The sequence below is a fragment of the Bombus vancouverensis genome, chromosome 16, assembly GCF_051014615.1.
Source record: "Bombus vancouverensis nearcticus chromosome 16, iyBomVanc1_principal, whole genome shotgun sequence".
In the NCBI taxonomy this organism is placed as follows: domain Eukaryota; kingdom Metazoa; phylum Arthropoda; class Insecta; order Hymenoptera; family Apidae; genus Bombus; species Bombus vancouverensis.
The window spans coordinates 10,425,182-10,440,966 of NC_134926.1; the positions used below are offsets into that span (position 1 = coordinate 10,425,182).

At 37.3% G+C, this 15,785-nt stretch overlaps 1 protein-coding gene across 19 annotated transcripts in view; it reads right to left on the minus strand.

Annotated features, from left to right (window-relative positions):
- Positions 1 to 15,785, minus strand: part of heph (polypyrimidine tract-binding protein 1 heph) — a 435,707-nt gene that overhangs the window by 100,750 nt on the left and 319,172 nt on the right. For all 19 annotated transcript variants that reach the window (XM_033340791.2, XM_076625718.1, XM_033340788.2 and 16 more), the window contains one exon: positions 10,840 to 10,989. In XM_033340791.2, coding sequence (XP_033196682.1) covers positions 10,840 to 10,989 — 150 coding nt within the window. The remainder of the gene's footprint in view (positions 1 to 10,839; positions 10,990 to 15,785) is intronic.

Here is a 15,785-nt window from a genome sequence, read left to right on the forward strand (position 1 = left end):
GACACGCTGAAACGATCCGTCTAATTAAGATCGAACGCGAGGAATTACGTCCACTTTTGCAGCGTCACAGACATCTGTCATTTCATAACCGACGCTCGACGAGTTCATTCAACTCGACAGTGAAGAAGTTCATTCACGTCTGGCTACTATTGCGATATTAGACGTCTCTGAAGGGACTTCTACCAACTTTACATCTAATTTACGTAGAATTATAGCCACAGAGTTAATCACCAATCTCTCTCCCTCTTTCTCTTTTTCTCTATATCTCTTAACGTAGGAAATAATTTTGGTGTAAAAGTAATTAACGGTCGAGGATGGATCGTTTTCGTTCGTAATGAATAAATTCACTAATTATTCTAATAATCCTAATTTCCTAAATTGAAAAAGAAATACTTGCAAAAATTCTTATTTTTCAACTAAACTGTAAACTGATAAATTCTTAAAAAAAGGAAACGTACTTCGAATATATTTTATTTGTAAATGTTATTATATATGTATTTGTAAATGTACTTCAATATAGAATTACCTCAAAAGAAAATAATTATACGATTATATAAATAGGTAGCTAACAAAATTACAGATAGTGGATCTGTTAAATATCGTAGAAAAGTATAAATAACATGATAGCGAGAGTAAGGAGGTCGCAAGAACGACGATGCCGCGTAAAAAGCCATTAACCCGGCCGATTAACCGCATTAATCACAAATTAAACGTGACTCTTCCGGGTTAATGATCAACGATCGTGAGCAACTTCTTGCACAATGAGTTTTCAGATAAATTCGCCACGCAGCAGTGATAAAAGTGCTAAACAGCTGTACAATCCCGCAAAATCTCGATTCACTAGTTAGAGAGAAATAACCTTTTTTGATCGATTAGTGTATTAAATAATACATGGTTCTACCTTTTTCCATAAGAAAATAGTTCCATATTTTCAACTTTCAAATGAGATTTCTAATTATATTTCCCGTCCATATTGACACATCATCTAACATTCATAAAATTCACGGAATTAAGCGCATGAAATTCTCAACCAACTCGTAATTTCAAAGTTACTTTCAAAATACGTTTTAACTTAAAACAGTTTGATCGAAATCAAAATTTTTTTAGCAAGCGAGGGCATTAATTTAATTATCAGAATGTTCTTCTCAATACTGATAGAAATATTTTCGTGAGATCGTTATTAAATTTTATAATAATGGGAGAAATAGAAATCGTCGAGTTACAAAGATAACAAAATTCTGAAATAAAATTTCCTTAAAAACAACAGCTAAATTATTTTCATAACTGCAAAACCAATCTTAGAATCTCAAAGATCTTCTTAATTAAAACTTTCTCGTGTCATCATAAAGAATCAACCAAACTTTTATGTCTCTTCTTGCATAAAACGCGAACTAGTTCAGGAACGGAAAGAAAGAAAAGAAGAAAAAAAAGGAAAGAGGAAAATGGAAGAATCTGTCTACTTCGACGCGAGATCGGTAAAAATGTTCATTTCCGCGGGAATTTCGTATGGCGGCCGGAAGTGACCCTGATAAACGGTATTAAACGTTCCAACGCGTGCTTTGAGAGGTCTGAAAACGGTTTTCAGTGCTTCCGCAGAGTGATTCCACGCTTTTATTTGAATTTTCAAGCCCCGGTTCTCTGATAACGACATTCTAAATTCTCCAAATCTCTTCGTACCGGAAGTAGTGGTCATCAAGCTCGACTACACGTCGCATAAATTATCTTTCTGCGTCTGTATATCTTTGAAACCTTAAGTATGATTCTCGATGTAAAAATTGATATATCCTAATTTCTTTCCTTTATTATAGTCGCGTTTTCTGATTCAGAAACATTATCACGCAATGCCCATTTTACGTTTTCTGGAAGATACACCGCCAAGGGAGCGCTATATTAAGCCATTGCAATTCGTTCTAGTTTCTGACGGACGGAAATTAAGAAAAGAAAAACGCCCTGCTCCGATTGATTTCGTAGAGGATCTTTCCATAAGCTGGATTCTGAATTTCAACTGAACGTACCGATGTTACTGGTCTGAGCGGAAGAGAGAAATCTTTGATCTTAATTCGAGTATAAAACGGAACTTCTCATTCTGCAGTAAGAAACAATTATTTAGAAAGAGAGAAAATGATCGGGCAAAGAATTCTATTTTTAGAAAGGTAATTTGATCTTTCCATTTGACAAGGGAACGAATGATCGGAAAAGCTACATCGAAGGGATCGTAAAATTAATAGCGTTCCGTGGAAACGCTAAATAACAACGTCGAACGAATCCTCGCCTACACCCGCTGCTTTCAATTGCAACAAATCTCGTTATTCAGTTTTTCCTTTTGTCAAGGAAAATAATTAACAATTAGACACAGACCGTTGCTTAAGGCAATTACAGAATTAATAGCGTTCATGGTGGAATAATAAGTTCGGGGTAGGGAACAATGTAGTTACAAAACAAAACCATCACAGCCCATAAACCTCCACTTTCATCTCTTAAAACGAGCCTTAATCCTTCTCTCTGGCATACGAAAATCGCCTTAAGAACCGCACAAAGACGGATATAACAGTTGTAAAATACGACGGCACGATCTAATTCACGCCTCATAAAATTAAAAAAAAGAGAGAGAAAGAGAGAGAGAAGGAAAGAAAACGGGGGAGAAATAAAAAGAGAAGAGAATAGAGAAACAAAGAGAAGGAAACGGTCGCGCCTCATAAACCGTAATTCCCAGCAATACGAGAAGGAAAACGTGGACAAAACAGGAATTTCCTCGATTATACCGCCGGGACGTTGATTTCAAAACGAGTCTGTTGCGCGCGAAATTTAAAAAGATACACGCCGACATGTTTTTTTTTTTAATTCCCATGATTTCACAGAATTCGTGACTTTTGTTACACAATATATAATACGATATCAGACACGCAATAACATTTTCATCGGCGAAATAACACTTTGAGCATGAACATGTGTGACAACATTTTAAACTCGAGAAAGATGCCATACATGCCGACGAAATAAAATTTTCTTCCGTATTACACACGAAACGTAACAAAGGGGAACCATGTAATAACACGATACAAGCCTGGCACGAAAATCCGGGCTCGAAACCGAGCGTAAACAGCAAAATTCAGCAACTTCTTGAAAAATAAACGAGCGATTAATTAGCAAAATTAAAAGCATCCAGGAACACGGCACGCCGTGTCGTTCCAGCCTAAGTATTCTTCTCACGCTGTGTCTTAAACAAACGTAAATCTAAAGCGTCGAGTGTACGGCAAAGCTGTACCAGCCTACTATTGAATTTATTAATCTCATTACGAAGTACAACGATGAGATTTAAAAAATGAAATTTTCGACAAAAGCTGTGACGCAGCGAGTCGACCGCGTCGAGAAAGTGGAATTTTCAATTCTTTGATATCCGCTCCACTTCTGCCATGTGTTGTTACTTCGTTGCTAAAAGAATAATAAATAAAGAAAGAAATAATAAGAGAGGAAAGAAGATCGAAGAAATATTTTTGTTGGACGGAAAGGAAGAACTTATGGGGGTTGGAGAATGTCAGGGTAAGTAGGTCGTGAATCACAGAGGTATGGGGTTGATATTCAGATGAACGAGCTTGTTACACGCGATACACCGTGGAAATCGATAGGTGCACGCAGCCAGCCCACCCTTCGATGCAATTTTTCCTCACCCCCTTTTGCGTAATGGGAATTTAATATTAACTCGATACGTCTGTTTGATAATCTAGCGATACAATTCTAAGGAATTTTCTCGTATTTTTATTCCTCCTGTTCTTTTAAAAATATCAATTCCATATACCTTCTGGTATTTTTACGCATGATTATTATTAAATTTTATAAAGATTGACATAAAAAATTCAAGATTCCTTCAAAATATCTACGAAATTTTCTCTATTAATATTAACACGTTGCACGTAATAACTCGAATAATAAAAATATATTTTACAGAAACCAGCGAAAAATTCTATTACCAAAAAATAGCATTACAAGCATATAATTACTCGTAAGAGAAAAATATATTGCCATAAAAACCGGTGAAAAGAATTGCTCAAAAATTTCACGATTTTGTCAAACAGTTTCTCAACGTTCTCTGTCTTCGACAATCCCTAAGCTTCATCGATGATTCAATCCGATAATCGACGAAGAATACGCAAGAAGATTCGCTATAGAAACTATAGACTGTAAATAAAGAGAGTGGAAGAAAATGGAGATATAATAATTAGGGAAGAAATCGAGGTCTCGCAGAAAGTTGTGCTGTCGTTTTGCCAACAAAACCCTCTGCTTCGTCTGTTTTCATTCCTGTTCACTTCGAGGCATCCAACCCTCCACCCTTACGAACGTTTGACCGATCGTTTAAGCAGTTTAAGCGGTCTGTGCCAAGTTTAATCGAATTTAAATTGAATTTAAAATGCTAATATAGAGAAGCACGGTGTTTCGATGCTCACGTTTTATCATATACTTCGCGTTCTCTCGCATAGAAGTATCCCTCCGTCGCGAAACGTTTCCATATTTACCGTTCCCTCTACCTTTTTATCCTCGTTTTGCTGCACTCTCCTTCTGGCTTGTTCTTTTCATTCGCTTTCTTTCAAATACAATTTACATTTCTCATGCGATGTATAATTTTTCCGTAATTTATTCTCTTTATTGTGTCTATTTATTTTATCACGTGACTTTTTACGTTTTATAATTTGTATGCTCACATTTTCATTATATTATACCTTTTGTATCGCTCATATCGTACAACGTGTGTATGCTATGATCGTACTTTGATGCGTTTCACAATAGAAATACATCGATGATTTCTACAAAAATAAATAAAATTACTCATTTAGTCGGGAATAAATCGCGTTCGTTTTACAAACTTTATTCGACGAAACTTCGTCGTGTCGCGTTATAAACGAATTTCTCTTTGCGGATTTTCATTCGGAAGAAGCGATAAGTGGTTTCCGAGTTGGAGAAAATTTTGTTTTCACCAAGTTAAATTTATTGCGCCAGAAGAATTAGATTTTGCAGGAATACAGTGAAATTTCGTTAGGCAGAATGTTCCAAAATGTGTAACGCAAACTGGTAGAAACTAATTTATCTCGGCGAAATATAGAGCTGGAAATTAATGTCACTTATTTGGAAGAGTTACATTCGTGATTGTTCACTTCCATTATGAATTTTTTCCTCGCGTACGAACGTGTTCCTTTCGCTTCCGTGTGGCGAAATCATCGTTTCGAAGTTGATGTTAGCGAAAAAAAGAAATTCGATATTTCACCAACGTGTTTCGTCATAAAATCGTAAAGAAATTTGAAGGGAAAAAGAGTATGAAAACTTTGATGCGACCGGGAAACAGGTAGATCGAAGTGAGAACAAAATTCATGCGGAAACTTTACATGTTATCGATGATCGGAACCATAGTAACCGCGATACTCATCGGGAAAACAAGTACAATTATGTTGAAAATAGAAAACAATGCGCATCGAGCTTTTTTCTTCTTTCGCCGCTTGCTCTGTCACAATTACTCAACAAGAACAAAATTAAAATCTGACAAGAAAATAAGTAAAATTACGAACCAAGCTCTTTCAACGGAATAATTCAGAAATTGTGGTATATTTCAACACCACGAGCAAGTTGTTAATCGCACGTGAAACAGTTACAACTTATACATTTAATAACAAAAACGAGGCAACGAAATGGAAGATTACTTCGTTTCAGTTAGCCGCGTTAAACTTAGTAACGCGAGTTAATATTAAACCACGTAAATAGAGCGGGAGATTCTTCGGCCTGATACAGAGCACGAAACAAGCGGAATAATGCGAGAGGTTCGGCTTTGTGCCGCAACACGTCGCAGAACTGCGATTAAATATGTTTGAACTTGAACCAGGAACTTCTCTTCGTTAGATTCTGTCTTCGAATAAAAGGAGAACAAAGATAAGAAGAAAAAGAAATGTCCAAAAGATGGCGCGAAAAAATTCCACAATCTAAAATAAATTTATTAAGCGTGTAAATATTCCTCCATCCTCTTCACAGCTCAAAAGATATTGTCACAACGCTAAAACGTCGTTTGCCGTAACGATCGTGCGTTTTCCTGAACCTGTCAGATTTTCCATAAGAATCAACGAAGATGCGTTTACTGTATCTACATCGACGATCTTCACCGGCATTAACACACCACCCCAAACATACGTTAGCTCATGAAATACATTATAATGTAATAGATTCTTGAAATCGTTGATAACATAAAGCAATCTCTAAGTATTTACACATAACGTACTTCACGAGTATTCAAAAACGTAACATATTCTATAAGCGTTCACGGATACTTTCGCAACTTGCTAACCCTAAAACCAACTAAACCCAAAAATGCACCTGCCATTCATCCTACGCAAATTCATCCCAATCAAAGATCAAGTCAAACAGCAGTCGTACACACTGAAGCATCGCTTCTCCGCGTATCCAAAATTTCATGGAAAATCCCCCTCAGCCAAATTAGTCTTTCTCTACCGAAAGGACCGCGGACTGAAGATATAGCAAACGCGAGAACGATATCGAGAATTCAGGAGGCCTGGCGGGTCCGCGGAATCAGACAAAGAGGCCGACCGGCCGTTCCGCTAACCAACTTAACCGGAAACTTCGAATCAAAGCAAATACAGGGAAAGTGCCCGCGGGGGCCAGTTCGTCGGTTCATCGTGAAACTCGATTTACTATCCGGCACACCACCGCCAGCGTTTTCGCCCCTTCTCTATCACAAGCGTAGAGAGGGGCATCGGATCCAAGAGGGGTGCGCTTTGATGCAACACAGCCCAAGCACCACCCTCATTGTCGTGTTGCAACAATGCGAGCTTACAGTCAGTTTGCGTGTAATTGGGAAGCCTGTTAGCCCCATGAGCCAGCGAGTGCACGATAATGATGAGAGTTTCCTGGCTGATCGAGTTACTTGAATTGTCTTAGACGAGGCTTTGGAGGACAAGCTTGTACCTTGGAGAGATCGAGAGCCTGGTGAAAACGGGGGTAATTTGTTTTTCGAGGTTTCGCGAAGGTTTAGGCGTGATTCTGGCAGGATTCTGCAGAAATACGATTACCGACAGTGGAGAAACGCGAAAGAAGGAATGACCTATTAGGATTATCTAACGATTATTGAAAAAATCGTTAGACGTTGGTCGTAAAAATACCAAGAATCGGCCTATCTTTTGAAATCTTTATCAAAATCCCGATACAAATAGAAATGTAAAAGAAAAAGAAAAAATGCTCTTTAATTTGTCCTCGCTTATACTATTTTATTCGAGAGTATCGGAACTTACAACTTTGTAATGAATCTTATCGAATGCTGACGCCCTCAAATCGAATAAATAAACGAAATACCATATTAATAGTCGCAAAATACAGGAAAAGATAAAAGTGGGGAGAAATTCGGGTTATCCAAGTTTGCTAGAATCCTGATTACGGATATTTAATGCATGTTAACGGAAACGTGAACGTTGTACGCAGGCGAAACGCGTGTAGAGCGGTCAGTACAACAGGTACGATAATGCGTGCTCTCGGTTTGTTTATACCGGGGGGGATTAAAATAATGCATCGATGCGTCGGTCCGCCGCATTGAGCCAGATGAAGAGATTTAGCCGGAGCGCAAATTACATACGCATTAACGTGGGAAATATACCGTGGCCGAGGGTATGCATAAGCCACGATAAACGCATGTGCGTATATGCGTGCTCTTTGTTCAAAGGAGCGGGTAACGGGATTCGATGATTTCCTGTGATCGAGTGTGTCCACCAGTACGCGTCAACTGTCTCCAAGAATTTATGGATAACACGGAACAAGCTGATTTATGTATCGTGATGCGATATTATAACTTTTTCGGTGATATGGCGAGCTATGAAGGTTTTTGGTTAGAGTGGAATTTCGCTATAGCGATGAGAGTAAGGAATCGATGAAAAACAGCGTCTTTCACGGCGATGCGTCGCGTTGAGGTTAAAAATCTTTCTTTTTTTTTTTTGGTTTTTACTTATAGTTTATATATTATGTACAGTAGTATCTATGTATAATCGAAACTTATATAATAGAATAAATAGTTTTTTTAAATTTTACACCACTTTCCTGTATAAAAAAGATAATCCAAAAATCTCTGGAAACACGCGCTATCTTTTATTTCAGTAACTGAGACAAAGAGCATTCCGATTTTCTTTACAGTATTAATAAATCAGTTTGCATAAAACAACCTGCACGATATAACCCAAAAATAATTCAAAAAAATATTTAAATTCAATAACGCTGTAAAACCCAAACAAAAATTAATTTCATTCGGTAAAATAAATTAAAAGATTCTATTTACTGTGTAAATGTTATATCCTATCGAATACTAGATCGTCGATTAAACCACGCCACAGTAACTCCAAGCAACTACAAAATGCGACCTCTACAACAAAATCGAGATGTTCGCCATCTTTCAGTAACGTTACATCGTTGCAATTGAAACACGTTGATTTAGCGATGCGTTTTCATTTAGGCAAACCTTCCGCCGGAAAATTACGCGTGTCCAGAATGAATGCAATCCTCTGCTAGGTCGAATATTTCGGTTTGGAACGATACGTTCCGCGGGATTATTTGTCGCTTCCTACGCGCGTTACACGCAATTCGGGATAAATTAATATTAATCGCCGTTAAACATACCGTTTATAGTTCCCTACGATTACTGACTCGTTGAATATGATTTTCGAATGACTTCTCGAATGACTAAAGAGTAGAATATGTTTGTACGCTACTGGCGAAATTATGCGATTACAAAGTAGAAAATATATTTGTAGAATTTTCAGGAATACCGAGTTATTCGTTGAGTAAAGCATACGAGGAGATAGCGAAAACAACGAACGGATACTCGTACGATTTTATATCTTTCATTTAACCGAAGAAATAAAATCTAAATAAATTTTGGTACTATCACGCAGGATTCGTTAATATTTTGAACCAGATTCGTGGAAATTTAGGTTTCTCGTGTCTGTACATATGTATGAGCGATGTCTGTAGTTAGATGGAAGACTGTTTTTACTTGCGGTTCTTTTGTTAAATCTGTAGTTGCGGAGAAGCGTTTTAAGTGGAAGGAAAATTTTTCTGAATGGCAGCTTGCACAAAATTTCCTTTTTCTCTCTGACAAACTAGGTTGCGAAGTTGGTATTCCGTGAAAAGGAGAGTAACTGTATGAGCTGTCGGCGTTGAAATGCGAAATTTTGAAGCAGGTTTACGTTAATTTTAATTATCCTAATTCGCTGGAAAAAAGTTTGGAAAACGTGGCAAGTACCATCTCCCCTTTTTCTACTAAATAATTAATATTAATAATAGCGAAACCAATTCCATTTCTGGAAATGCAACATTGCTATTGTAGAGATAATTAAACAAATGATAAATATTAAATAAATATACAGATGATCTCACGCTACTGAGTCAAGACATAGATTCAACATAGCAAAGGGAGAAGAAAAATGTTATTACAGAAAGTGAAATACTTTCGAATGATGCATACGTTTCGTTTAAATTTATTCTATATTTCATATACTATATTACATTGCATTTAACTATTTAAACTGCGTTTTAGTAATTACACTCCTAAGGAACAGTGAAACAATCAAGAGCATTTGAATTAATTAAGGTTCATCAAGATTTCTCAATATCTTTTCCATGACAATTCGCAAACTTTTTACCAATCTCCCAATCGGTCGACAATTTCCACAGAGAATACTAGCTTTGTGAAATCGTCACGCAAACGGATAATAATAGATAATGATGGTCAAACGGACGGCCATCGGGCCGAATCGATGATTCGATTGTTTCTGTTATTACTCTGTTTGGCCATCCGCGTCCTGCTCACCAAGTGACTCGCTGGCGCGGCACAAACTGCACTTCCTCGTACGGATCAAATGCGTTTTTACTTGGATTTGGCCAAGGCCGCGACTAAATCGAACCTAAGTTCCAGTTTCGTATTCTGTTCATTTTCCGATCATTTCAATTATCTCTATTAGAATGACTTCGATCTTAGAGCCATCGTAATATTTATAAAAATAAGAACTTCAAAATTTGTAGCAGTCACATTGTTTGCCGCTCCGTTTTTTCAACTACAGTTCCATTAATTTTAAACTACATTCGGAGCGATTTACCAGGAATTCTGATAATTCGACCGAAGCATTATCTAACTTTTGATTTAAACGAATTGAATAATGACCATCCACTTGGTAAGTTTGGGAATTTGATTAATATCTCGCCTCATTACCATGTTAACAAGCCCTACTTAATTCACAATTATTATTAAATAGTTCATTCACCCGGCATTTTGTGCATTTGACCGACATTTCAAGCCGCACAGTCTGTACAAGTGGTTTTCACCGAGAAATGAATAATTAAATTCAAATAATTACCTATCTTCTCTATTTAGCTCGTAATCACTACCATTAATTGACAATTCTTTCAATCGAATAATCTTCTCGTTTAATAATTATTCATTCAGTCGCGATTCATTTTCCGCGATCTCGTAAATTTGAAAAATTCTAGAATCGGAAAATCTACAACTGAGAATTCAGGAAATAAGAATCCCAGAAATGAAAATTTACAATAATTTACACAAGAATTCGAAGAATCAGCATTGAACAAATACAATGAAAGTTATAAAATTCAAACTACTTAAGTTAAATTCCGAAAGTCCGGAAATTAACAATAATGTTGGAAAGGAATGTGAATTCTGAATGCGCGGTAACCTCGGCGAAAGAACATTGGTATTAAAAAGCTGCGTCTATTTTTATTCAATTTCTAAAATTTACTTGGATTCTTATAGGACTACGTAAAATGAGATTTTAGTAGGTTGTCACTTACCTGATTTTTGCCTTTGAGGACGAGAACGTTTGTAACACGGCCGAAGGGGACGCCAAGATGGATGATTTCACCCTCTGATACTTCGTTGGGGATGTTTCTGATGTGGATAACCCTCGAAAGTTTGCCGTTGTGGCTCTTGTCGAGTTTAACCTGCGCATACACAAAATTCTCATAGTTAGTCAGAAGTTATATACTATACAGTATGTGTGTATAATAAAATTGCAAATAATCCACGACAGTGTCGAATCATCGAACCCTGTATTTCAAAATAAACTTTTCGTTTTTTCAATTATAGTGAGCTATTAGAATATTTGGTACGTGGACGAAACAAATCCTTCTCTCGAATCTCATCTCTCTATAGTCACGTGCGTAAAAATACAAAAACGCATAAAAATCCGCGGTCGACTTACAAACGATATAAATAAAAAAGCATGCACGCAAAATATCTCCAAACACTGTATCGAATAAAATTGCATTCGTTCCTCAAGGGTGCCGGCTTTTAAAATTCCATCAACCCTCGTTAAAACGGGGGTGGCATGCGTGCAGACCTACACCACTTCCGGCCTAGGAACGAGGCCCCGGTGTACAAGTAACGAAACTTTTCGCCCGCTTTCGTATAAATTTAAATCGAAATCCCGCCGCCGGCGGAATTTTCAATCACGGCTCAATCTAGTCGAGACTCTCGGCAGTCACTGCGTCCCTTTTCGCCCCTCTTTGCCTGTTCTTCCGGTTCTTCCGCTTCTGCCGCGCGTCTTTTCCTGTTCCCTTCCAGCCTTGGTTCCCTTTATTCGAGGCCCGGAGCTTTCCGTCGGGTTTAACCGATCGGAAAATGCGCTTCTTACCGAGTTACGGAAGACAGATACTTCTGCAGCCTCTGTAAACCCTTCCCAGATATTTTTCTTCTTCAGGGGACGGGGGTGAAATGTTGGTTAAGGTTTCGCGACTGTCTGCTCGACGTGTAGGAATCTTTTCTTCTTGTTTCGCAAGTAGTTACTCGTGAAACGGATGAGATCTTGCTGTTTTTATTGTTTAAGTGAGTTTATGAAATTCATAAGCTCCGAAACTGCGAGAAGCGTACGAAGTTGAAACGGTATCGAATATGCAAGAATAATTTCTGTTCTTTGTGCTATCGACGAAAGAGCTGTCGGAATTATAGCGTACTTTTTGGTGAAAGGATGGTTGGAATGAGAAAAGCTTTTGACAATACTCAGCAGAATGATGGGACTACTAACCCTTTGCGGACGCGTCGGCATACAGCCACCAGTGCTTATCTATCGTTTTTAGCGATAAAACAGCTAGGGTCATAGCATAATAAACAATTGGAGTCAGAATACAGCCCGTAGAAAGATACCCTGACCAAATCTTATCTCTGTTTCAGATAAACTTTTGTAACTGTTTCGGATAAACTTGTGATTGGGTTGTTTCACAGCGTATTTCTATCTCCGACGTCGGTCTTTTGTGGAAGCTAACAGTCATCCAATCCGTTCAAAAATTTATCTATCTATATACATATGTGCCTACATTGAATGAAGACACACTTTTCATTTCTACTACTCGAACGTGAAACGCCATTAAACAAAGATAATCCGTAGAGCTATAAATAAAGAATACACTTTATATTATTATTATACTTATTATAACTCGAGATATAAATAGAGAAAGAAGTAAGGGAACGCATTATGCGGTAATTGAAGAGTAACGATTCGGAATCTTGTGTGTATCTAGTGCATTGGAATTATACGAAACGATGCCCTCATTATGGATTGCACGCGCGCGCTCCACTATCGAATAATACACGAATATAATACGTCATTATACAAGCACCGAGAGAACCGATTACTTCGCATTCAAATCGTACAATATCGTCGTCAAAATCTCTCGAAGGTAAGGCAAGATTTAATCCGTGCCGACATTATTCCTTAGAACCACGATAATTCGTATACTATCACTGTTATTATCCACCTTATTTACATTCGATACTTGTCTTTAAAATACCTCGAATATTAATGCCAGATATTGTTCCTTTGAGGCTTGTACTTTCCGTGTTTCATTGGATTTATCTCATTTTCAATTTGACGCTTTGAGAGCTGATGCTGATGAAATACTACGATTAGTAGTAGTAGTAAGTTAGAAAAATATTTTTTCTTTGATAAATCGTTATTTTGCGAAAGGAAATCAGGTAGGTCAAGAGAAATTACGTATCTAGGTATTTATTAAAAAATTGGTCTCCTCCAAGTGACAGTTAATAAATCACGAGGAATATATTTTTGAACGATACATGATCAAAATTTGTAGGTGTACCGCTATTGTAGACGTCGATTTGCCTGTCATCCTCGTGCTTCCCGGAAAAATACATGTGGCAGATCGAATATCGTTTCTCTATCATTTATCTTGTCGCCGATAGAATGACGATTTTGTAAAAATTTGCCGACAAAAATTCCAGCCAGCTTTTCTCAGAGTTATTCTCATAAAGAACAAATAAAACGTGAAAATGAACCAAGGAATAAAATATAGTCAGTACAATACGCTCTATTGTGTGATTCGATAAAAACTTTGTATACAATTGTCGACAAAGGTTCTACTCATTCTTCCAAAGCATCGCTTCCTAATTAAACAAGGAGGAAAACTTCTCAAAAATGCTGATTCCACGAGTTCTCAAAAATGTCCATCTAAAAATTTCCATGTCAAAAATTTTTAAGAATTTCTTTGAAGAAGAAACTTTTAAGAAAAAACTCCAACTTATTTCAGAATACGTATCTAAAAAAAGTATTGAAGATATTAAAATCGCCGAGATTCTTCCGCATCTCTAAATTCCACCCCAGTTACATCACCCTTCTCAATGTCAAAGCACTAAAAACGTTCAACAATGCAACATAGAAATCGAAATAGCCAGGAAGGAATAAAGAGGAAAAAAAAGAAGGGTCACTTTTCGACGTGTAACCACTGAATACTCTTTCCGGTGCCGTGGACAGGGGCTTAAGGGGTGGAAGAATCGCCGCGGGAAAGAAGTCGAGGGTTTAATTTCAAAGGTTGGCCGAATCCGTCAGAAGCCACTCGAGGAGATTCGAAACTCGGAAAGAAGCGTGGAAAACTCGTCGAGTGGATACTTATATTATGTACCTAAAGCTTTTCGAATGAGAAACAGACAATAAACGAGGGTGCGTTATATAAATTTTATTACAGTGACGCGAATAAAAAAAGAAGTGACAATAACGTAAGATTTAATTGTCTTTAGAATCATACATTTAATTGATAAATTTGAAATTGAAAGATGCGATTGTAACATGATTCTATAGTATCAATTAGAGCTTCTTTAGAATCTATACTACTATCTATAAATCGCATAATATCGATTAATTTCAATTTTTATATTATTCCTTGCTTCCGTAAACGTAATTTCGTTTTGCAACGTTGCAACATTCTTTCTACTTGTTACATTTTCTTTCGTTCGCTGCTATAAATTCAAAAAGAAAAGGGAAACAAAAATTACTTTAAATTCGCCTAACATTACAATCATAAAAAATCAGCGTTAACGCAAAACCGAAAACGAAAATAGAAATATAGGGACGAAATTGGATAAAGGGCCGAATAATATAGAAAACAATCGCAGTGAAAAGAAGCATGATTGAGAAAAAAGATGTGAGCTGGAAAGTTGAGCGCGAGCAATTCCGAAGAAGAGGCTATCAAATGAGACACTCGAGATGTCGAGGACGAAACGATGCGGTACGCGAGTGCCTGTCGATCGCAGAGAAGAAGAGGCTTAATTGGCCGGCGTTTTCCTCGTTTTTGCAAAGGTAGCTTAGGCCACCGAGAAACGCTGCAAACAAGATTCGCTTCGAGGACCGTTCAATCGTTCTCAACGACGACCTCGAGGACCTACTCGTGTGCCTGGACAACGTGTTCTCGGTGTCTTCCTCTCATTCCACTTAGCTGTCCAAAACTTCGATTTGACCAGTGCCTTTCTTCCAGTTTTTCTTCTTTCTTCCATGAAATTTTGAGACAATTGCTATACGTTCATATGTTATAGCATTAGTACTTTTTTAATATTACTAGATTGGAAGGATAACGCGAAAGTTTGCCTACTTTTGTACACGATACTAATTTATTTTCACAATTTCGCTGCAATTATTTTTATGAACCCTTTTATTCTACGTTCTTTCTTATACACAGTTCATCTTTATACGCGATACCAGCACATTTTTAGATATAATTATACGATTATAATAGATAATAATTTTTTTCTCCTCCTTATGTAAGAGAGAATAAAAATGCGAGTTATAAAGGGTTAACCCTAAGGGACGATAAAAATCCTACTTTCACCCCCTTTCCTGTTTCCAACCAGCCTCTCGTCGAGAATACGTCTTCCTTCATCCGAGCCGATAATTGGACATAATGGAGGCAATTCGCGGAAAATCGCTTGTAGGAAATGGGCACCGTGACCTCCTCCCACCGGTTGATAACGAGGGAGGATGCGCTCCGCCAACCGGAAGTCAACATTCCAATTCCGTTAGAAAATGCCTCGACACGGAATACCCTCTCTACATCGCAGGGAACAAGGGATACCATTTTGCTCTCTGTTTTCTCTTTGTTTTACTACACTCTGCTGTTCTCTCATTCAATTTTTAAAATAATTACAATTAGATTGTGAATTTTTGTGCAAATCCATATTTTTATGAATACTATTTAGATTCCAAGTCTTAATTCCGAGTCTTTTAAGACTCTCTAAACTGTTGCAACCATGTGTCAATACTATTGTTTCAATACTATTAATAAAAAGAATACCATAACTGATTCGTGATGTTAAATAAATACAAAAACTCTAAATTAAAAGGACGGAAACAAAAAGTGGGATTCGCAATTATCGCATCGCTGAAAATGGAAGGCAAAACTATAACGTGGCTCGAACACAAGTCAAATACCAAGAGATCTCGTATTTCAAGACGGGA